Genomic DNA, 24,581 nt, shown 5'->3' on the forward strand with positions numbered 1-24,581 from the left:
TGAAACACATACTGAAACACAGCAGACTGCAGTGAAATAAAACAGCATTTTAACTTTTATATTTTAACATTTCAAATCTTGTCAGTATGCAGCACTATGAAGAGGACTGTAGATGCTGACCTAATCCACCTACTTTTTGGCTGGCCAGATCCTCTGTAATAAAAATGCATATAGAATCATAGAATAGTTAGGGTTGGAATGGACCTTAAGATCATCTAGTTCCAACAATCCTGCCGTGGGCAGGGACACCTCACACTAAACCATATCACTCAAGGCTTCATCCAACCTGGCCTTGAACACTGACAGGGATGCAGCATTCACAACCTCCCTGGACAACCCATTCCAGTACCTCACTGCCCTAACAGGAAAGAACTTCCTCCTTATATCCAATCTAAACCTCCCCTGTTTAAGTTTTAACCCATTACCCCTTGTCCTATCACTACAGTCCCTAATGAATAGTCCCTCCCCAGCATCCCTGTAGGCCCCCTTCAGTTACTGGAAGGCTGCTATGAGGTCTTCACGCAGCCTTCTCTTCTCCAGGCTGAACAGCCTCAACTTTGTCAGCCTGTCTTCATACAGGAGGTGCTCCAGTCCCCTGATCATCGTCGTGGCCCTCCTCTGGACTTGTTCTAACAGTCCCATGTCCTTTTTATGTTGAGGACACCAGAACTGCACACAATACTCCAAGTGAGGTCTCACTAGAGCAGAGTAGAGGGGCAGGATCACCTCCCTCAACCTGCTGGTCACGCTCCTTTTGATGCAGCCCAGGATACGGTTGGCTTTCTGGGCTGGGAGCACACACTGAAGCTGGCTCATGTTCATTTTCTCATTGACCAGCACCCCCAGGTCCTTCTCTGCAGGGCTGCTCTCGATCTCTTCTCTGCCCAACCTGTAGCTGTGCCAGGGATTGCTCCAACCCAGGTGTAGGACCTTGTACTTTGCATGGTTAAACTTCATAAGGTTGGCATCAGCCCACCTCACATCCTTAGAATGACAATCCAGTTTAAAAGACTTCTTTTCTTTTGTAAATTGAGACCAAATTGTCTATCCTTGCTGTATTAATTTGTTAAAAATATTTTCTTTGTGCTAAAGAAACTAAAACTAAATTGACCTTGAGTGTAATCAATCTAAATACAAAACTGCATTTCTAGATATAGCAGTTGTTTCTCCTGATACATTCCTGGTAGATAGCCTTAAATAGCTATTGACTCCCTAGTTTTTTAACCTTGGAATTTTTAAGATATATATTACAAATTGTTTAGATCTGAAAAAATCCTGAACTTGCATGCACAACAATTTCAGTGATTTAAGTGCGATGTGAAGAACTGCACCTGTAAGTGGCCAATCCTGTTCATTCGCAGCTTATTTATTTATAATTTAAATTAAATTAGTCATGCACTTGTATTTTAAAATTGTTCCAGCATTTGCTCTGAAGCCATTAAAAAGCAGGTCCTTTTACTCCTATGTTCCATATGAGCAATCAAAGATGTATTAGAAAAAGCTATGAACAATTCTGCCTGTTAGTTACTCTGGACTTAAATTTTGAAGGACTGAGCTGTCCGAAGCTAGTGATTCAGCTGAGATGAAAAGCTTATAAGGCTGAAAAAAGCCCAAGCCAACAGAGACTACCTGATGGGATATTTATTATGAACTTGTTCAAAACAATTCTTAAAAAGATTGTTTCTATTAAAATGAGTTCTGATATTCGGTTCCCAATTTCCCATTTTCCATTTAAGGGTTTTAAAACATTGTGTAGCTACTAATGTAGTAAGTCCATGGTATCTCTGAAAAAGAGAAATTATTCCCATGTGGTTTAGACTGATTCAGCACTGCTTGCATTAGTGGCAGGTTTCATCTTGATCCTTTTTTTCTGGGAGTAGAGATTGCTCATGTGTACAACGTGCTTATAAGTTTATGTCAGGAGACTGCTATAAAGGAGACACAAACTATCTTAACAGACTAAAGAATATAAAACAAATTTAATGTGCAACAAAGACACAATGAGGCACAGAAAAAAAACCAAAACATTAGAATATAAAACAAGTACAACTTTGGTATTAAAATACTCATGTTCCCAAAATTCAGAGATGCATATGGAGATATCAGTATATATAGCATATATACACCAGTATATATATATATATATCACAGTAGAAATAATCTTTTGAATTTAAATAAAGGTATTTATTTTGGTATTGTACTTAGTGTTTGGGGGTGGGGTAGTAGTATAAATGTTAGCTTCACCCATGCCATAAAATGAAATCTGTATTTCAGCTATTATTATGGTGAATATAGACTTACTTAGAGATTTATGCTGAACACATATTTCTCACGTGGAGGGACTGACAAATAGGAAGGGGAGTGAGTAGAGGACTGAGGAATTAGTGAAGGGGGTAGTAGTTTTCTCATAGAACTGTGTGGCTGAGCTTTTTTGCAAAAGCTCCACATTACATGATGACCAGGAGAGCTGTACAGTTCCACTTGATTACTGCTGCAACTCCATCCAGCCTAAATGTGGCTTTGATACAACACTAACATTACAGGAAAACAAGCCCAGGAAATTTCAGCTGCTACAGCCTGTTTACCAGAATGCTTTCTTCCTCCCACAGTTGTATTTAGCAGTACTTACTAACCTGTTTCTAGGGGAAATTAAGCGCTGGGTTTTACTTCAGTAGCTGAATCTTCTTACTCCTAAGCTATTTGTATCAGTAGACCCCTTAATAAATCAAGAGACAGCAAGAAGCAGGGGTAGAGTGAATTTTTCTGTAAGTATCCTTCACTACTTCTTGCTGGGGAAGGCAAGAGATATTCACCTTCACTGTAAAGTCATCAGACACCAGATTTGCTGATTTCCAAGGAGTACATCATTGTCCCTATGAACTCTTCTCAGGTTTGGGGCAGGAGCATTCGCTACTTTTCCTGTTGAATTCATGCCACTGTGCATTGAAGTATTTAGATTCCTGGGGCCAGAAAAGGGAAACACAACCAAACACACAAGCAATTCATGACTTGTACCTAAAGCACAAGGCATAAGGAGAAAAGAACCCTAAATTTTGGTCCCTGCTCCACATTTCCATATTTTGCTCCCTTCAACACAGCTATCACTGGGTAAACAGTGTATGAAACAGGGCTCTAATACTGTTCACAGCTGAAGTCTCTCTCATTTGGCAGTCAGCTCAAAAGTTTGCTCTCTTTTTCTCAGGGCTCTACCACATTCTTATCTAAGCTGTCCATAGCTTTCCTCTTCATCTGTTTTTGTACTGCTTCTAGCACTTCTTTGTTCGTTCCCACACAAGCAAACAGGCACAGTAGGTCCAATGAATTCTTTGTGCATTGAGTATACTGCACATCAGTACAGTACATGACGGTAGGTCTGGCATGTCTGGGAAGTATTGAACTGCCTGTGCATGCAATCCAACATGTCTGGGATTTCCATGCTGGCTATGTTCACAAGTCCTGGAAAAATACCCACATATTTTTCATAGACCAGTTCATTTTTCCACATGAAGAGATTAATACACTGTAATTGGTTCACTTTTCATCTTTTGATAAACTAAGCTGATTGAAGTCCCTGGTCATGTATTGTATTGTATTGTATTGTGCAGCGTCCTCTCTAGCACTGAAATCACTTTTGTAATTCCTCTCCGCACAATCTCAGGTTTGTGAACAGTGTTTTAAAAATACAGCCGCAGGAACTGTATGCCTCATGCAAAAAGCAATCTCAGCAACACTATACACAGACGGTAAAACCCCTTCATGTGCCTCGTCAGTAAGACATGACCAAAAGGCTGTGTTTCCAGTTCGTAGGAAAAAGTCTGTTTTTACAAACTGCTCTCACACAAATCACAGTGGGTTTTTTGGTGGAAACTTCTGGTGAATCAAAAGTACTCTGACCCCTGCAGGTGCTTCGGCAAACTGACAGGGAAGGGTTGAGGCTGAGGGAAGAACCTGCATTTATGGGGAAACAGCACAAAACTTGGTGTTTTGCTACACCTAAAGCATTGCCAATTTGCCATGCACGGCATTCAAAATTTGCGTGCTTGTGTACTACGACCTTCAGGGTGCTTTCCTGACTTACTGCTTTCACAGGAACACACAATGTTTTTGGTTGGCCTCAAACATGTGCATTGGGTTTGTTTATACCAAAGCATGGTGCCTTTAATGAGATCAGCTGGTCATTTACTTTTCAAATCTATTAAAAAAATATAGCACAGTATCAGCTCAAATACTGATGCTCAGTAGATGGCTGCTCTTCATTGTCCTTTTCTTGGGATAATCAGCCAAATGGCCCCAATCCACTTAATGTATGCTGTACTGATAGCATTTTACCACAGTAATGACATTTCCCTGAAAAACAGACCGATGCCTTGCAACTTACTGGGGCTAATGAAAACATCTGTAGCTCTTGAAAAATAATCCCCTACAATTTAGTTTGAGTTCTGAATGGATCAGAATAGTCAGCTAGTCTGATATTATAAAAATATTATTTTTAATAACAAATGTGGGAAATGCTTTCTTTTAGACAAATATGGAAATGCTGTTTTTCAGCATCATGTTACGTGGCTGTACCGTTTCCATCAGGAATGCGCCTATTCTAGTAACAGGGAACCTTTGCTACCAACAGAAGTTTAGGCTGGAGTGAACAACGGTGAATTACAGCGCCTGCAAAACACGCCAAAAAGGTATGAGGCCGCTGACAAAGAGCACAAGAGATTCTCCTGGTAGAAGCTTGTCTTTTGCTGTGCCACTGGGGTTTTGCCCTCCCATAGCACCTCTTCCCTTGACACGAGAACAGGCTCTTTCTGCTGAACCAGATGAGCGTATGGGACTGGGAAATCAGTAGAATCAGTAGAATACCTTGGCACTCTGCAATAGCCTATATTAAGTTTTCCCCACCGCTGGCGCCAGTGTGCGCAACCCAAGCCTTGCTCAGCTCAGCACCGCGTAGCTGACGCGACCCCATCGGCCGAGTAAAGGGCTTTGCGCTCTCAGTCACACAGCTCCGGGCGTTTCGGGCAGGGCTGACCCGGGAGCAGCGGATCGTGATAGAGGGGCTGCCCTGCTGAATGCAATGGCCTCCCTTTCCCCGGCCGGCTCTTCGCCCGGGAGCTGCTGCCTGTGGTTACCGACAACCCACCAGTTGCCCTTCGGCAACACCACTCATTGTTTTCCCTCGATCGCTCCCGTGCCTCAGCCCGGTGCACGCTGCTCCTCGGCCCTCCAGAGCTCCGCCGGACAGCGCCAGGGTCCGGCTCCCGCCGCCCGGCCCAGCGAGGCCGCGCCGCCACCACCGCACCTCAGTCCACAGCCGCCTTTCCAGGGCCGCGCTGCACCAGGGCACCGGGCGCAGGCAGGGCCGCAGCTGCCCGCCCGGCTCCCCTCCTGCCACACGCCGGCCGGCTCTGCGCAGCGACGGCAGCAGCGGACGCCTCCTGCCCGTACGCGGAGAAGACCGCGGGCCGGCCCAGAGGCTGTTTCGGGTGCCGAGGTCCGCGGGCCAACCGCGGCACCTCCGGTTGTTTACGAGTCGTCGGACGGGGAGCCCGGGACAGCGCTCCGCAGCCGCTGCCGGTAGAGCGGAGTAGCACCCCTCCGCCTGCCGCCGCGGAACGAGTTAGCCACGGCTCCACAACCGCGGAGCACCTGGCGCGACCCCGGCCTAGCCGCTCAGACTGGACGGGGCAGAGTGCGGACGCCTCTCCCCCTCCGAGGAGCAGGGGCCGAGAAGGCGTTGAGCCGCTTCCCGTCCCGGATCCCCGCGTCCCTCCGCGGGGCAGGCGAAGGAGGGAGGGGAAAGCTCTCGCCGCCGCGGCAGAGAACGCGAGGCCCCTTGCAGACTTCCCCTGCCGTCACCCTGCCGTGGCTGCGCCCTTCACGGGGCCCTGTCCCTCCCCGCCGGCGGTGTCGCCACAGGCAGAAGTGCCCCCTTGGCAGCCACCGGCCCGCCCCCGCGGTCTGGCGCAGCCGCCTCATCCGTTCCTCGCTTAGAGCCGAGGGGGAGGGGAAGGGAGGAGAGAAGGGGAGAGGAGAGGGGCGGGACGGGGATAAGAGAGGCGGCAGCCGCCGCCGTGGGGCCCAAGCTGCTCCTCGCCTCCGCCGTCTCCTCAGCCCCAGGATCCAGGGCTGCGGAGAAGGGGGGTGTGCAGGAGGGGCGGGAGAAGGGGGCGAGGCCAGCCTGAGAGGCACCCAATCAGGAGGCGTAAGCAGGCAGCCGGGGCGGGGCTAAGGCCATCACAGCCCAATGAGGGAAAGGCGGAGGGTGCACTCGGAGTGGGGCGGGTCGTAAGCAGGAGGCGAGTTGGGACTCGGGCAGAGCGCGGGGTAGAGCAGTCGCTGTCGCCGTCTCACTCGGGGAATCGTTCGTTGTCGTTCGTGGACTTGGGAGCTGACGGGGGAAGCTCGGAGGGACTGACGGACACCCCTTCCCGAAAGGGGCAGCGGGTGGAGCCGCCGTTGCCGCCGCCCGGGGGAGAAGTTTGGCTGAAGCGCCCGCCGCCGCGAGAGGAAACTTTCCTCGGGGGGCCGGAGGTGGGGGCAGCGGGAAGGAGCCGCGGCACGGTCGGGTACGCCGCCTGGCGAGGGGGCTCCCGAGAGGCTCCCCCCGGCCCAGGCCGGGCTGCGGCAGCCGGGATGTACCTGGCAGCAGTCTCGGCGGGGAGGAGACGCCCGGGCGGAGACGGCGGCTGGCACCTGGCGGCGGCAGGGTGGCTGGTGCTGCTGGCCGTGTTGCTGGGCGAGTCGGGGACACGGGCTCTGGTCTGCTTGCCCTGTGACGAGTCGAAATGCGAAGAACCCAAGAGTTGCCCCGGTAGTATCGTGCTGGGGATCTGCGGTTGCTGTTTCATGTGCGCTCGGCAACGGAACGAGAGCTGCGGCGGAGTCTACGGGCTTCACGGAGCTTGCGACCGGGGGCTGCGCTGTGTCATCCGGCCGCCGCTCAACGGGGACTCCATCACGGAGTACGAAGTTGGGGTCTGCGAAGGTGAGAGGCGGCGGGGCGTCATGCATCTCTCCATCCATCCCTTGGGGCGGGGGTATCCGCTGGGCGGTGGGGTAGGAAGGATGCGCCTTCTCAGCGCACCGCCCGCCTGTTCCATCTGTGAGCATGTCTTTAACCCTTCCTGCCTAAAAGAGAACCAAACCCTATTTAAAAGTTTTAACCCTTAATTTTATTAGTTTAAACTTCCAAGCTCTTCTCCGTTTCCATAGTGGTCCACTGCTCAGCTAATAGCTTCGACCAGCTATTCTGCTGCCCACCTAAAATTCCTCTATGAGGGACTTGGAAAAGGTTTGTACATCGGTTGAGATCAGTCGTACACACATGATGCCTGTTCCGGATTGCTTCCCCTGTAGGGAAACACAAAGGCTGATCATCTGTTGTAAAGTTTTCTTTCCTGTTTCTGTCACTTAGTGTCTCCCTGCCTGTCCTACTCGATACAGGGTGATAAGGGATGGCCTTTTCTTTTTTCTCTTCTGGAGCATCAAGGGGGAAGGGAGAAATCCCCGTGGCAGAACTCTCCGAGTCACTTCTGTGTCCTGCCGGCCGCTTGTGAGGTGATGAATTGGTATGAAATGCAAGAGGAATTAATCTCCAACCCCTCCAAATTTTGTGTGTATCAGTCCCTGAGGCTTACTTTTCAGGTATTATAATTTAATGGGAGGCCAGAAGCAAGTGTTTAGTCTTTTTGTCTCGTACCTCCAGCCCCCTTTCCCCCCAAGTTAAGGGAAAACATGGCGCTTTAAAGAGATTACAAATAACCAGTGGTTTGGGATATGTATAAATATATGTGAGACTCGGAGCACGAGCTTCGACAATTCTGGAAGGGGAGAGGGAAGCTATCCGGTCTCGGCGGGTAGAGGGCGGTAGAAAGTCCAGAGAGCTGATGAGGCAGCATCTGTCCGAAAAAAAAAACTTGCATTTGAAATGATGCACTGTTTTGAGAGAGCTAAAACCGGTCGGTTTTAGTGGGCAGCTGACCTCGGCCCCGGCGCTCATTAGTTGTTTAAAACTCCATTTGCCTCCCTAACAAATAAGTTGCAAACCGCAGTAGAGCAGGGCAGTATGTCTACCCTAACAAAATGTACTATAACAAATGCTATCAGCCCCTGCAGTTGTTGCTTGGGTAGGGCAAGCTCTTAAAAGCTCTGTAGTTAACAATTTTAAATTACCTGAAACTACTCTGAAGACCTTGGTTGAGACCATGTTGCAGAATATGTGCATTGATGTAGTCTTTCACTCCTCTTAATACTTTGAATATCTATGGGAAAACTTTTCTTAACTAGAAAAGAACAAGCAGAAAGGGAACAGGTACTTCAAAAACCTATCTGGGTTTGGGTGAGTTTCTCTTTTTGCATGTTTTCAAGTAAAAGGTTGGCTTAGAGTCTCCCCCTTGCTTAAAGGAACTAAAAGCATGCAGTCATTAAATGCCTTAATATTCTAACTTCCTTACTGTATCACAGTACGGATGTCTCTGGCAGTTTAGGAGTATTTCATTCCTTTGAAGTGATGCAATCTGTACGTTGCTGTAGTTCAACTCATAACACGTCCCATCTACTGTTGAAAATAGTATGAAGCATTTGTTGGCAAGACTGCGTTTCAATTAGTGTTTTAGTTCAGGAACTAGTTCCAGCTGTCCCCATAGGAATAGCCAGGGAGATAAGTTATCTATTTAACTCTAATTCTTGTAAATAAAAAGCAACTGAGCTGAGCTCTCAGCTTAATAAATAGTCCTTGAATACCTGTTACTTGAATTGTCAGGAAACTGCCTCCCTCTAAGCAACAGAAGCAATGTGTTGTTCATGGTGTGTGTTGTGCGCAGGAGGTGGCAGCAAGGGTTAAAAAGGGCTTAATGTACTACCTCCAGTCACTAGAATAAGGTTGATTAGCTCTATATTTTTCTTAATTGTGGTGACCTAAATAGTTATGCCGTTTACAGGCACACGTGCAATAGGCTATGCTGGTGATGTCTGATGTGTGAGTAGCACGAAGCCATGCCTTTATCCATTAATGGAATAACTGTTCCTTTTTTTTTTTTATTCTGTCTGTCAGGAGAGCAAAACCTTTCCTATCACAGTTAAGGGAGGAGGGAATGGAAGTGATTTACAGCACTGTGTGAATAGAAAATGATGTTTTTACTCGCCTTCCTGTCTCTATCCTTTCCTTTCACTGCAATTTTTTACACTAAAATGACCCCTACTGGCTACAGTTATAAGCATATATTTATAATTATTGAAGCTTCAGCAGTGTCTTATTTCAGAGTATCAACACATCCTAAGCTACAGGAAACTTTCAGAGCTGAAGCTGCAGCAGGTAAAAATACTTGTCTGCTAAATTAGTTTTACTATTTAACACATGGCTATGTGAGCTCTGTAACACCTGATGGAGAAGTCTGTGGCATCTGTTGCTGGTAGCATCTCTCTCTGGAACTAGAAAAGGAATCATCTTTGTTGAATCAGTATTTATTAGTGAAATCTGTTGTTGATTCTGGGTTCTTTCCTTCATGCTTCTAAAATCTGAAGGAAGTCCTTGTTCATGTTGCTTCCTTAACTGTTCACAACTTTATGTCATTCTAAGGCTCCATTTGTACCATTAACCTGAAGTATGTAAATACCCTTCCTGAACCTAGTTTCATTTTTTGTAATGAACAGTTCTGAGGTTGGCTTGGCACAGGTGGGTGCCCTTCCTGAAGGGCAATCTTGAGAGACTTTGCACACCTCCAACCTCTCTTGGCTTTGCAGGGATGATGCCGAATTGACTTGATGAGGTGTTCCTCATCAACACCTAGTGTTGAGAAATTTTGAGCTCAAAGCAGGAGCTGCCCTTGGTCTCTGTCTTTGGAGATAGACCTAGAGCAACCCCCTGATTAGACTGGAGATCTCCAGAAGCACCTTAGCCTCAGCTTCTTTGCAGCAGTCCAGCTGGGCAGGGCTTCTGCTTTCTTGGGGATCCAAAAGCCTTGGGAAAAGCTCTGCCAAAGAAGTTCAGTTACTCTCTGAAGGCATTTCTTGTGATGGCTCTTGTCTGTTTCAAGACTTCCCCAATTTCTGGTGCTATTAGATGAAGAGGCCTTGATTGCTTTGCTAAACTCTTCTAAGGCATAACAGTGGCATATAAAATAACACTGAAAATGAGCTGAAATTATTTTTAGCTGTGTAACAAATGTAAGTTTGCAATATATTTGGAATGCATAGTTAACAGAACTGCTAGTCTCACAGTGTTTTTGGATTCCTTTTGGAATACACTTCCATATGAATAGAATGGCTTCTAGGTAGTAATTGAAAGAAGGTATTTCTGCTCCAGTAGCTTACCCTGTAGTACTTTGGTTTAGTTTTGGTAGGGTTTTTTGTTTGTTTGTTTTTGTTTTTCTTTGGGGGGCGGGGGGGGGGAAGGACAGGAGGGAGGAATACAGTATTTTTGTGTACTGTAGGTAATTTAAGGCTTACCTTGAATACCTGAGGCTTGTGTGCTGCATGTGTAGTTTCTGAACAGGGATTCCCCTTGGGACTAGCAGAAAGATACTGTAGCAGATATTAGGCAAGTAGCAGGAAGTGTGCAGGTTAATTCTCTAGGATGATGGTAGAAGCTTGCCCTAATATTCAGGTAGCCCTGGTTTCTGGAAGCTTGGAGCATTACTGTCTGATTCCTTGCTGGGGCAAATGGGAGAGCTTGGGTGTTGTTTCCTACCTGCTTTAAAAATAGTCTGGACTAATATTTGTCCCCTAGAAAAATATAATGGAGTATGATGCATGTAAGGCACTGTGTATTCTGTGTAAACAAAGCACTGTGAAACTGTAGCTGTGGGAAAAAATTAAACTTTGAAAACCTAATTAAAAAAAAAAAACCAAACAAAAAATCCAGAACATTTTCAGGAGGGGAGCTGACTTGCTTTTGTTGTTGTTTGTTTGTTCAGGCATTGGTTTACATGTATGCTAGTGGAGTTATCCTTTGGTTTTCTGAAGAATAGCTTGCTTACAGACTTGCTACTGTTTTCACAAGTAGTGCTGCTGCTTGTGCCTTCTGTAGCCAGTACCCTTAGGAGAACCTTGTCTTCAATTCTTCTCAGTCCAGTACTCTGTATCTAATGGGTCAGTGAACTCAAAGCCTAGAACTTAATGCTTTGTGTCCAGACAGACTTCTATACAACATACTTAACTTCTTGCCTGTGGTGCAGTCCAGAACCCTAAAGATTAGGTAGCATTTTGCCTTGAATACGAGTTACTGAAGTTCAAGTAGTTTAGAAGTTGCATGTGGGTAACCTGGTGGTTTATATCTGTTTGACCTCAATGGTGTTGTCCAGATTTATCAACTTTTGATTTGTTTGGAATTTTTTTAATTCATCTATTGTGTAGTGAATGGCTGGAAAAACGTCCAAATAGTCCTGATGTCCATGTGTGTACAGAGAACTTCCTCCAGAAACAACAAGATAGAGCTGTTGGTCTAGTTGAGGACTTAATCAGTATTAAGTGGTACACCAGTTACTAAAGTGGGGGTGAAGGAAAAAATTTATGGTGTCAAAAAAGGTAAAGTCTCAAAAATTACTGCACTTGTGAAACTGGAATGAGAAGCAATTCCTTGGCAAATATTCAGATTCTGGTATGATAGTCTTTATTTAACAGTTCACCTCCCAGAAAACGCTTACTAGGCACATGCTGACTTCTTATGTACAGACTGAATAATCTGTAAGTTATTTCTGCTCTGTCTTGTGTCAATGCTGAAATCTCCACAACAGTAAGAACATGCAGCTTTTGAGTGTGGCATGGAATTTGTATTGAATCAGGTGCTTATTTGACTTGGAAATTGTTTCCTCTCTGCTTCTGGGCATCATGTTTCAATTCTAGAAATTGCTGGGTTCCAATATTTCAAGAAAAATGAAATGGAAAAATCCAGCGGAGAAGAGGAGGGATATTGGAAGGGTTTTGCTGTGGTGGGTCAGCACGGTTAGTTTAAAACCAGAAATCTCACTGTGGGTAGGCTTAAGGACTAAATCTTTTCATTTCTGTTAAGAGGAATATTCTTATTTTTATTTTTTAAGACCATTTAATCTCACATGTTCACAGTTGTGATTTTTTTTTTTTCCTGTAGAAAACAGTTATTTCATCAGGGTCCCCAAAATCATGATACTTACAAAAAAACTAACTGCCTTCATACTTGTCATATGGTAATTTCTGCACCCCTAGGCATGTTTGCTGGTTTAAGTACCCTCTAGCTGATTCAAGAATACTTGCATAATACTTAGTCAACCAAAATGTTATTTGCCTGACAGGTGTATTATGCAATAATTAATCCACTGATATGGTTCAAAAATGCCTTCTTTTTCCTTTCTTTCTTTTGCATCGCTTCCCCAAGGATTGTTGATCTCAGTGAGTAAAGTTTACAGCATCTTGTAGACAGGACCAAATGCTTCTCTGTTTGGACGGATTAAATACTTTGTATAAGTGACCTATTAAATGTCTCTTGTGACTTGTAAACGGCTTTCATTTGAGAATGCATTTAATCCACACTGAATTCAGGGTTTTGATGAAGACTTCAGGTGGCACAAGTTGTGTAGTCCAACCATGTTATGTTTTAACTCTGCCTTTTGGTATGTAAGTATGCAGTTTGGATAATGACAAACATTAACATTGAAAGCTTATGTATATGGAGAGAATTATGAATATTAAATAAGATGGGAGGATAGCCTTTACGCAAAGTTATCTGGGTTAAATTCCACATAAGCATATGGATTAAAAGATGGTCCCTCAGGGATCTTTAGTCTAAACAGACTAGTTTGGCCATGTCTGGGGGAAATAATCCCTTAGTAATATATTGAGATGGATGGAAGCTGTTCACACCTTTACCAGAGGCAGTATTCAGACCCTAGCAACTTTTGTTGGCTAATCGTGTTAACACCTTGTGGGTCATGAGTGTGCAGGTCTTTCAATAAGAAAGCAAACAGGAGAATATAGGTTTGTGGATAAGAGGAAAAGCACTGGCTCACAGGCATGCACCCATTCCCATGTTTGTACTCATTTCCAAAATTTTAAGCCTTAAAGAGCCACCCACCTTGATACTGATAGGCTTCAGATGTTGGGGTCTTTTTTTAAGTAGTGAAAAATTTAGCAAGCGTGGTGTTTCTCAGTCTGAGAGAGCCCATTCTGTTGAATGACTCATCCATGCTTTGCTACAGCTGATGTGCTGTGTTCAGGATTTTGCTCAGGAAGGCTGGATGTGTGCATGTCAGGTGTTTCTTCTACTCACTGATGGGCTGTTGAGAAAAAGGTGAGGTCATACTGATAATGATATTACATGTGCTAATGTAAAATACGCTGCTTTGATAATAGAAAAAGTCAACTTCACATCTGTCTTTAAGTTAGGTCTAATAAAAAGGAAAAAGAGAATCTGGGTTACATAGAGGTTTTCCTGTAGTCTCTGTGACTAAGAAATTGGGTGTAATTCCTCTGAAACATCCTGTAATTACAGTGCTCAGTGGTGTTGCATTAATGACTGAGGGGATAAAGTGGCAAAAGGTTTAGGATATCGGGTTTCTTCTAATTGTGGATTGTGCTTGCTATAGGTTGCTTTGTTCATAACCCTGTTCCAGAACTTGCCTTAGCCAAAATTTTTGTCAGCTTTGCCTCTGCTGATCAGCTTCTGCAGTCTCTTAATCAGCTACTTGTTTGCAGTGAAGCTGGTACATGCTACTCTGTGTGTGTGGGCTTGTGAAGTGTGTGTTTGTGCAGAGGACAGCTTGGTGAAAAAAACAGAAAGTGGCATTTTAGCCCCCTTTGGAAAGTGGGTACAAAGGTTTTGCCCTTACTCTGAGGCTTTAATAATTATTCTTTTGAAGAGTTTTCTGGAGCCAGAGGAAAAATCTGCTAGGACAGCTGAAATGGTGCTGTCCATGCTCATTCTAATCAGGAGGGTACTAGCAGAGGCTCTGTCTGAGCAATTAAACCCCAGGAAGCTCTAGTATTTTCAGTCAACTATTTACAAACAAGACGAGGGCCTGGTCATAAGATTAAAATAACTTCCTTGCAAGGTTTTTTCAGGTGCTTAAATGTCTAGGAGTCAGAATTCAAAACTAACTAATTATTTCAGACAGTCTTTGGGGCAGAAGGCTGTTGGAAATATCATTTGGTCTTGTTGTGGGGAGCCCTAATAGTGAAAGTCGTAGAATTAACTAGCTTGGAAAAGACGTAAGATCATCAAGTCCAACTGTTAATAGTGAAAGTCATAAAAAAAAAAAAAGCCAAATGAAACACCCCCCCCCCCAAAAAAAAAAAAAAAAGAAAAAATAAACCAAAGCAACAAATATTAAACCCCAAACCAAACAAAAGAATTAAATTAAAAAAAAAAGGAAAGAAAAGAAAAGGGGGGGGGTGGTACCTGGAGAACTGAAATACTGCAGAGAGCAGGAACAAGGGAAAACTTCAGAACTTTAATAGTTGTCCACATTGCATGTTTCACTTAACACTTCCATTTATCTCCTTGCTTCTGTGGAGTTTCTGATAATTGAGGGGAAAGCTGGTTTAAGTACTTTCTGCATTCCTTAATGTGAAATAACTGCCTCAAGACACACACAGAGCTGCTGCAGTGAAATTTTTTCTTGCTGTATTAGGGATTTGATCACCTGAGATTCAAGCTCTAGCTTGAATAAGACAAAGCAGGCAGTCAAATTTGAGATGAGCCTTACCATGTGTGGTGCTCCTCAGGTATCTAAATCTTGATATGGGTTTGCTTTTGAGCTTTGACTAGAAACTCTATCAGGAGACTGCAGAACCCTTTTGTACTAACATATATTCCATGTGAAGGTTCAGTCTTGAAAAGCAGACCCTTCCAAAAGGTGGTAAAGCCACCTTACTGTAAAACTCTCAGCTGTGTGTCTTACCATAAAAGCTTCAGCCAACGCTGGTCCCTGACTCATGACTTCACTAAAGGAATAAGCTGTGAGAGGGGAGAGGATTGCAGCCAGTACATGAGCTCAAACTAGCTTCAAGGCTAGCCTTTCTGCTGCTTTTCAAGGTCTGGGGCTGGGTTTCAAGCATTCTTTAGTGGTGATTACTCATTTCTATTGTTCAACTTCTCCAAAACATGGGTTTCCTTTCCGTCGTTCTTTTTTCCTGTTCAAAGAGAAGCCAAAGCCTACTGGCAAGAAGTATTTCCTTTTTTTATTTTAGAAAGTCTGGAGAATCCTCTCAGTCTCATACCATCTTGATGAATAGCACTGATTTGAAAATGCTGTTGTGTATACCACTGTGCAGGAGTAGTGGGGCTAAGACCTGAGTCTGGCTTAATGGAGAAGCTTCTGAAAGGTTGCTCCATTCCCAGAGGGTAGTACCAGTCTCAGTAAGGATCACTTCTGTGTCACCATGAAATCCATTCTTCCTCCTCCTTCAAATGCAGGATTTAAAAGGATGCAAGAGTGTGAGATGTGACTGACTGTTTCAGATTAGCAATGCATTTGATGGTCACTTTTCAGCATCCTGAGAATCTGCCTGTCATGCTTTGAAGAAGCTAAAACAGCTGAGTAACATGCTGCAGTTAAATAATGGGAGTTCACTCAATTCATTTCACTTATGGTTTACTACCCTCCCAAACTGTAATGTAAGATCAGTGTGGATGTAATGCTTGTATATTAGTTTTCAACAGTGATACTGTAGAGACTATTCCAGTATGTTGCTTGCTGGTTTGAGGTGATGCATTACCCTTATAAACAGTGAAGGAGAAATGTATATGGTTTTCCAAACAATAGCTAATATTTAATTGAATGTCCAGAAAAGAGGAGGCACGAAAGAGGAGATACTGCAGCAGGAATTGAGAACTTGAAGGAAGGGAAAGCAAAAATATAAATAATGGAGGTGGAGTCTCGAAAGAGGACTGTTTTTGTACTTGCACCCGTTTGAGGTGATCCTTCTCATATAGGAACAATAAATGCAACTACTACTTACTTCAAATACAAGGCTTCCAGTTAGTTTCTCATGGTTGCATGCTTTTCTGGAACACAAGCAGCTCTTAAGGTGAAGAAGATGTAAATGCTTCAGTGATGACCATTGTGCCTCACATGCTGCTGTGGTGCTGTATTGGGGGTCCTGGTATGTAGGATTTAGCACAGAAGTAGTGATGGAATGCTGCTTACCAGAGACATTTCTCAGGCTGTTTCCCAGACTGGACCTGTTGTTTAAGGACCTCTTGTTCAACTTGTTAATGCCTTAATCCTCTTCCCCGGTTAAGATGCATGCTATGACAGGTCTTGAGAGTTCAGCAACCCAGAGCAGACCTTGAATCATTACCAAGCTGAAGCATTTGCTTTGCAGAAAGCAAGTGATTATATGAGTGATGGCAGAAAATCAAAAAAGTTGTGAATTAGCAAGACATGGAGCTGTTATAACAAGTCTAGAGGAGGGCCACGAGGATGATCAGGGGACTGGAGCACCTCCCATGTGAAGACAGGCTGAGAAAGTTGGGGCTGCTCATCCTGGAGAAGAGAAGGCTGCGTGGAGACCTCATAGCAGCCTTCCAGTATTTGAAGGGGGCCTACAGGGATGCTGGTGAGGGACTGTTCATTAGGGACTATAGTGATAGGACAAGGGGTAATGGGTTTAAACTTAAACAGCAGGGTTTTAGACTGGATATAAGGAAGGGATTCTTTACTGTGAGGGTGGTGAGGTACTGGAATGGGTTGCCCAGGGAGGTTGTGAATGATCTGTCCCTGTCAGTGTTCAAGGCCAGGTTGGATGAAGCCTTGAGTGATATGGTTTAGTGTGAGGTGTCCCTGCCCACGGCAGGATTGTTGGAACTAGATGATCTTAAGGTCCTTTCCAACCCTAACTATTCTATGATTCTATGATGTCTCTCCTCCCATGGCTTCCTTATGTTATAAAACCATACCTGGAAAAATTATTGTGTCCAAGACTTAACTCTAGCCTGAGTAAGTGCAGAACTATATTGTCAGAAAAGGAACTTGCCTGAATGAGTTGGAAAGAGTAGGGAACTGCTTATAGACAGAAATAAGGGTGACTTTTGAACTATAATTATCAGCCTGCTTGGAGAGTTTGAACCATTTCTAGGGGTGTGTGTTCAAAAAGTAGTTGAGTGGCTATATAACAGTTTAATATCAGTGCATGACTGCTAAGAGCAGTCCTTCCCCCCTTCTTTGCCCCTACCTGATCATGCCAGCACAATGAGATGGTGGAAATTGCAGCTTAACAGTTTAGATAAAAATTAGCAGTTTACTTTGGCTGCTCTTCAGCTGGATTGCTTTTAGAAACCTAAGAATGTTAAACACCTACTTGATTTATGTATTTTTAAGTGTCCTAGAAGTCAGCTAGTGGACAGGATGCTCATACTGAAGTTTGAGACGCTCTTAGATTCTTGAATTTGGGATTTTTTTCAGCCCTGCTTGCAGAGAAGAAAAGCATTCACAAACTGTTATATCTCAATTTGTTCCTTCATATCACCTAGATCTGAGAGATATGTGTGAAAGAGCCCTCTCCTGAAAAGGAAGCCATAAAAGAAGTTAAACACAGCATGCAGGAAAATGTGCTGCAGCCTGGAATTGTTCATGAACTGTCCCAGGTCTCCAGATCACTGGTGTGTAAAAGTTTGGTTTTTAGAATAGTCCACAAGAAATGATGATTTGGTGAATAATAGAGGCTAGGTTATATGCTTCACAGAGTCTAGACTTTGTTCAAGACTTGTTTCTGTTAGCAGCTGAATTATTGCTGTTCTGTAAAGGAGCAGGTATGCTGTACTCGACCACCTTTTATCCGCATTCAAGTGGAGCATTAGATGGCTTTGCATCAAGTAACTAAAGCTTTGAATCAAAGTGAGACACTGGATTCATCCCTTTAGCTCATAGGAATGCTTTGATGTGATTGTACCTTTCATTCCAGGTGATTTTAGTCTGCCTATACTGGTATGACTTCTGATGGTTTACTCTAAGTGGTAAATTCATTTAACAGGACCTTCAGCTTCTGTTCATAAAAAGGCAAAATCAAGTAGAAAAGGGAGCCTTAAGTCTGCATGAAAGATCATGCTAGACTTTGCACTGAGTAACTAAACAGAGGTAAGCTCTTGTTAACACATTTTCTCCTTCATTAATGGAAATCTTGTTTCTAAATGAAATTGTGTGAAAAGCAGTCTGGTAAAAGATGTCTAGGCTAGAACTGGATTTGCATTCTTCCTGTCTGGATGTGACTTTTTTGTATTCAGAGTAATGAAAAATACGTTGTTTCAAGATTTATCATGTTACATGTGTAGTCTGCAAGTATTACTGAGGGATTTATCTTCTCTTCCATCCTCTTAATGGCTACTGAACTGATAACTTTCAAAGCATGCAGCACTGAAGACTTTAGGTACACTTAGTGTTGCACCATGTGCTTTCAGTGTACCATTTCTCTTGTTCCCTTCTGAGAAGTCATGAGGTGGCTGGTAAGATAGCAAACACTCATCTGTCCTGAAAATCAGATAATACTGTGGTACTGCCAAAGTGTGTGCATCATTTGCATTGATGCATTCTGCTGTGAGTAAGGGATGGCTCTCCTTTCCATGCCAGGTGGGTCCCACCTACTGTGAGGTTAGCAGCTTTTGTTTAGCAAGGTTCCTGCTCATATCTGTCAGCCTTGAAAAGATCTGGTGCTGGAATACTGCAGGGCAAAACCACACAAATACACTGGACTGGTGTGCTGGAGCAGAAGTGTGCTGTCATTACTGTCTGTGTGGCCCGACAGCCTGCACCATACTGGTCTTGAGAGGCTGGTGGGTAGAGCAGCTCCAGGGAGCCAGGGCAAGGGAACCTTGCAGCCACTGGGGTCAGTGAAGCTCCTGGCTGGCACACCATGGTAGGCGAGGAGAGGCTGAATGTCAAAGAAGGAGCAATTCAAACTGTTTTCTTAAGACTAGTCTGGATGAAGCTGTGGTCCCTGTGGTTACGGAATTTGAAACACCAAGTCCTGGAGCGTAGCTGTAGCCTCTTTTGTTGTTGTCATTACGTGGATTACTGCTGTGATTTGTAAAATACAAATTGTCCAGGCTGTATTCCGGGTTCTCAAAAACAGGATGTATTATTGTTCTCTGAATTCTCATGATTTTTTATTTTTTTCCTCCCTCTGCATGCATGGCCTCCTCATGATGAAAGCATCCCAAACATTACTGAAACAGCATCTTCTCCTGAAAGGTATTTTAATTGTTTCTCTTCAGGAACTTCTTCACTTCCTGTGACTTTTATTGATACAGTTGCTCTATGGGATGATAGTTTAACAGAAAAAAAAGAAAGAGATTACTTCCTGGGGTTAACGACTCCTCTTCCTTTGCTATTTTTATGGAGTAGAAGAGGTTCCCTTTTTCATGTCTGAAACTGGCTTGGTTGTTTGTTCTGTGTTCTTTGTCAGCAGAGTACTTTGCTTACTTACAGTAGAAAGTGAGCAGTTGGTTTTACAGGGAGAAGCATACCCATGAGAATCTCCTGTTATGCTTTCTGTACATTATGCACAGTACTTAAGTGGTAAACAGTTCTTTCCAGATGTTTGTTTTTTCCTCAAAACAGGAAAAACTGGAGAGTAGCAGGTGTTCTGCATTTCTGTGAGCTGAGTGTACTTACATGTGAACCTCAGTGTGTGTGTGTATACTTTTATTTACTACCAGTTTTCAGACTTGTTTGTGTGTCAGACTACTGAATGACAAACAGCTTGTATTTGGCTGTGGTCTTCCATATGGAAAACAGCTTCTGATAACCCCAACAACAACCAAAAACCACACCCTTCATTGCCAGGATCTATATTGGAAACTTGCTTGTTGATAGTATATGAAATTGGTGTGAACTACTAGAAAGCACACTGCGAAAGCTGCTCTGGGGTAAAAGGATATAAAGATCAAAAATAGGTTATTTGTTCCTTTTGTCATTGCTAGAAGTTAGTGGATGCTCTGTGAGACTATTTTGTACTATTTGTTTTGGTGAGTAGACAAGGTTAGAAAATGATCTGGTGCTCTGTAGTGAAGAATATCTAGTGCCTAGTTTATCTTTAGTCTTGCATGAAAATCATGTATCTTGCTTAAACTTCTGCATTCAAGGGATGTTGCTGTATGTGTATTTGACCTAAGGAAGCTTGTAGGATTGCTGATCTTGGTGGAGCTCTGGATTGACTGGATTTGTTGCTTCCTGGAAGAGGAGGGGAGAAACCAAAACCAAAAAGAAAAAAACAAAAAAAAACCCAACCAAACAAAAAAACAAACCCACAGGCACCCTGTTGCATGTAGCCTCCTTCTGAAAGGAGCATATGCAGTTGTACATCAGTTAACATACATTTGATGGGACTGATTAAGGAAAAGCAGAATTGTTTGAGCAGAGACTTGTTCCAGCCCAGTTATCCCCCTGCCCCTTGACAGCAAGGAGCTTGGTGTGCTTGAGCAGTTTTGCTAGAGTATGGGTAGTAATCTGGGAGTGCTGGAAAACTCACTTTTGGTTATATTAAGGAATTGGAGGTCTGGCATCTTGCAGTATTTTTGTAATAAGAAACTATCTCTTTGGAGCAAGTTCTGTGTGATGTATTTTTTTAATGGGGTTTATGAATGCTCTTTCTGACTCAATTCTGACTTTTATAACAGCTGCAGATTCTGTTAAACATTCTCACTTCCATGATAAATATAACTCCAAGTATCTGCAAAAGTTATTTTGGTTAGAATAGTGCTCATTTGTACTACAGCTATGCATTTCCCTGAGACATCATAGCTTTTCATACAGATAGAAGCAAACAATGCCAGTAGCTGCAGCAAAATGGGCAACAGAACAGCTGCAGAACATGGTATTTGGCAAATCCCACAGTTTGGATTAATACATTATTTTTTTTTCAGTCTGTTATCTTCTGTTTAGCACTGTGTTGAACTTGAAGTAAATCATACCCAGCTCCAGAGGAGCTGAATTTATATACTGCAGCCAAAATCCAATAGTGAGAGAGTTTGTTTGTTTATTTTAGATGAAAACTGGGATGATGATCAGCTGCTTGGATTTGAACCGTGCAATGAAAACCTTATAACAGGTTGTAACATAATCAACGGGAAATGTGAATGTGACACCATTCGGACCTGTAATAATCCATTTGAATTTCCAAGCCGGGATACTTGCCTATCTGCTTTAAAAAGGATTGAAGGTAAGCGCTTGTCTTCAGTAATTCAGTTAGTAATTTTTCTGTGCATTTGGTGAAAAGCTAGGGTCTAGTTTAATACGTTTTAGGATGACTTGAGTAGTTTCAGATACCTGCGGTCTTGTACTTTTCAGAAGATGGTTGCTGTTTTAGGGAAAGATAGGACTTCAGTAAATTTGGCCTTCCAAATATGGTGGTTTAGGAATGGAAGAAACTAATACTTTGTGATTTGTGTGTTATGATATTTACAGATTTTAAGGCTAAAACTGTTCTGTTTAGTTCATGCTGCCTTTGCATATCTTTAGCTGTAAAGCAGTGTGGAAAACCCTTCAGATGTATTGATGTGACTAAACCATGAGTGAACACAGTGGATTTCAATAGCAAGCGCATGAAAAAGGAGTAGTTGTTGGTTATGCTTGTATCTTGGATAAATGCATGAATTGCTGTTTTCTTTCAGTTTACATAATGTAGCATTGCTTTAATGCTCATATTTTTCAATTTCTGTGTTCATTTGGTTAGAGTTGGATTAGTATGTTTATGCTTCTGCACATGTACATAATGGTTTCTTTGGGCTGTTCATGTTTTTTTTTGGTGTTGTGGAGGTTTTTTTTGATCATTGTTGTTACTTATGGCAGAACTGGAAATAAGTTAGCTCAAATACATCCAGTTGGAATTAAACTCCCATGATGTATTTCTAGGATTGTTTTGAACAGCTGTCAAAGGCTTGATCCCTTGCTATGATGTCATAATTGCTGTTTGTTTTCCAAAGCATCCAGGAAAGTTAAAAAATTGATTAATAGTGTGAACCTGAATGATCAGCCTACTTTAAACCAATGTTTAAATTCATATTGTAAAAGTAAATGTATTTGTAAGGCCACTAACTATGTTTAAAGTTACTGTCTTTGAGTTATGGAAGTGTGATCTGATGTAATTTATTGTGTTTCCTTTGTGATAAGAAAGTTGGTTTTGAGCTGTGGACTTTAAACGAGATCTTGTGAGAATGTATCTTATTACTGTCAACTATGATGTTGATCTCTAAAGGCGTGCAAGTGCTTTGTGTGGGGGTTTCATGGTTTTTTAGTTCTAGGAAGAGGAAAGGCACAACCTTTAGTCTTTTTTGTTGCTGTGTAGTGGGCAGGAGCACATAGGGGTTCTTAAGTAACCTTACTCACTGCTTCGTTTTTTACTTGTGAATGTCTGATTAAGTCTGTAGTAGTTCAGCAGGGCTCTCTTGGCGTGACAGCTCATCATGTTAAACTTGCTAAGTAGCTCTGTTGTGGGATGCCCTTTTGTTTTTTGCAGACTCGGAAGAAATGGAGTTAGTGTATGGAATGGCATAGCCAAAGCAGGTTGATTTTTTCTTTTTTTGAGTAGCTTATCTTCAGCAACCTTGTGTTTTGGCTAAATTCCCATTTAAAGAAGAATAGCATTTTAAGCTTAGCCACGAGGTAACAATAGCTCTCTGGTATGACAGGGGCAGCTTGGTTGTCTTTCAGAGGGGAATAGGAGGGCAGTGGTGAAGGGTGTTCTTCGAAAGCCTCAGGGCACCAGTAGGAAGAGTTGAGAACCTGTTGGTTTTTAATCCTTTACAGATAGAAAGGGTAGTTGATGCAAGTGATGAAACAACAACAGTACTCTTAAATACGAGGAATATGGCAGTTAGAACAATCCAACTTTTACTCATAAGAATGTGACTTTGCATCTTCAGACTGCTAAACCCTACCACCGAGGAATGTTTGAAGTTAAATCCATCCGTGCTTCCTAATAGAACGCAGAAGTCATAGCATAACTTTGATTTATCTGCATTTGACAACTGTAGTCAAATTTTCCTACTGTGTTTTGCACTGTAAAGCTTATTCTCTTTCTGTAATTAGGATTGGGAATTGAATGCTAAATGCTTATGGAGGTTGTTTCTTTAAATGCATTACTTCTTGTTTTGGTAATTAAACCCAAATTAATGCTACATCCTGTACCTAATGGAAGAGTAACTTTTTTCCCCTTGTGCTTGCCATGTCACTGTTTGGTAAGCAAGCCAAGTCTCTTAGATTGAGTAGGATAGCCTCTGGTGTGTCTGATCCAGTATTTGCTGTTTGATTATTTCAGGCTTTCAGAGTTTAAAAGTTCATCATTTGAGAAGTCCATGTGAAACACAGTTTAAGGGGTATGCAAACCAGAGGGCTTTTTTGAGCTTGTTAGAATAGAAAAACCTTTCAGTTTCTTTAAAGCCAGCGAAGTCTTAAACTTTAGTTTATGTAAAATATGTTACATGTATCTAAGATTTTCCTAAAAATCCTGAGTACTGATGTGTACTTTGCTCTTTTGGCTTGTCTGTTAAATTTTCAACTCTTCCTGCTACTATCTTTAAGTCTTGAATATTCTTTAAAGAATCTGCTGCCATGGGAAAGGTAATCCAAGTTGTCTCTCCACACCACACTTGATGTGGATAATTAAATACACAGTGTAATTAAGAAAAACCCATAAAGATATAGATGAGCACCTGAATGATGGATACACCATAACTGGAGTTTCTGAGGAAAACTTTTAAAAACTTAAGTGCCATCTAAACAGCTATTTCCATGTGGCTCATAGTTTGAGGATACTTGTTAGGCAACTGAAAATATTTTATATTGTTCAGTGACATGTCACTCTAAGATTTTTTTTTTGGGGGGGTATTTGTTATAAGGTTGTGTTAATGGACTTCTGTAACACAACTGAGGAAAGGGAAGATGCTTAATCCCATCCGGCTGAATGGACCAGGTAGCTTTCCTTCTAATTATGGAGGTAATCATGAAGGTCCTATGATTTTTTTTTTTGGTAGTGCAGTTTAGAAAGCACAGCTTGAAACAGATTTAGAACTACAGAATATTTGATAAATTGGAAACTAGAAAAATAGTAGTTAATGGCATCTAGAAAAATTCTGGCTTAGTAATTTCATTAAAGCTTGCATAGGTATGTCAAGCTATTTTGGACTTTATAAATTCATTTAACTGAGGACCTGTCTTTGCTTCCTGAAACAGTTCAGACAAGGCTGTTACAGATGCCAGTGATGCTGGATCAGTGTGGTTTTCTTGTTTTGATTAAAATGAGTTATTTCACTTTTTTTTTAATTTCCTTTTGTTTTGACTTTGGGTCTGTCTTTTTTGTGATTTCCTTGAAAGAAGGAGGAAGTGTGCAGTTAGGCTGCACCATCTATCCTGGGTGTACACAGACCTGTGCACAGAAGTCACTAGTTCTAATGCCAAGCTGTACCAACCACAGCTCACGGAAAGCTACCTTCGCCTGCAGATGTGGAGTCTGTTCAATAAATGTGACTTGGTAATTAACAAGCATGAGCCAAACACCTGGAGTTCCATTTCCAGACAGGACCTTGTATGTGAGAAGGGGTAGGGGCTTTTTCATGTACTTTAGCTTTTCATGTCTTTTTGTGCTCACACCTTCCGTTTTAGGTGCCTCTCCAGTCATCT

General features: G+C 42.8%; 1 protein-coding gene across 1 annotated transcript in view; it reads left to right on the forward strand.

Annotated features, from left to right (window-relative positions):
* The first annotated feature begins 6,304 nt into the window (after positions 1-6,304).
* CRIM1 (cysteine rich transmembrane BMP regulator 1) overlaps positions 6,305-24,581 on the forward strand; it is a 186,213-nt gene continuing 167,936 nt past the window's right edge. Inside the window, exons 1-2 of the mRNA XM_005145103.4 lie at positions 6,305-6,982; positions 20,950-21,123. Coding sequence (XP_005145160.1) covers positions 6,631-6,982; positions 20,950-21,123 — 526 coding nt within the window. The 5' untranslated portion in view covers positions 6,305-6,630. The remainder of the gene's footprint in view (positions 6,983-20,949; positions 21,124-24,581) is intronic.

Source organism: Melopsittacus undulatus, chromosome 3 (genome assembly GCF_012275295.1).
Source record: "Melopsittacus undulatus isolate bMelUnd1 chromosome 3, bMelUnd1.mat.Z, whole genome shotgun sequence".
Lineage (NCBI taxonomy): Eukaryota > Metazoa > Chordata > Aves > Psittaciformes > Psittaculidae > Melopsittacus > Melopsittacus undulatus.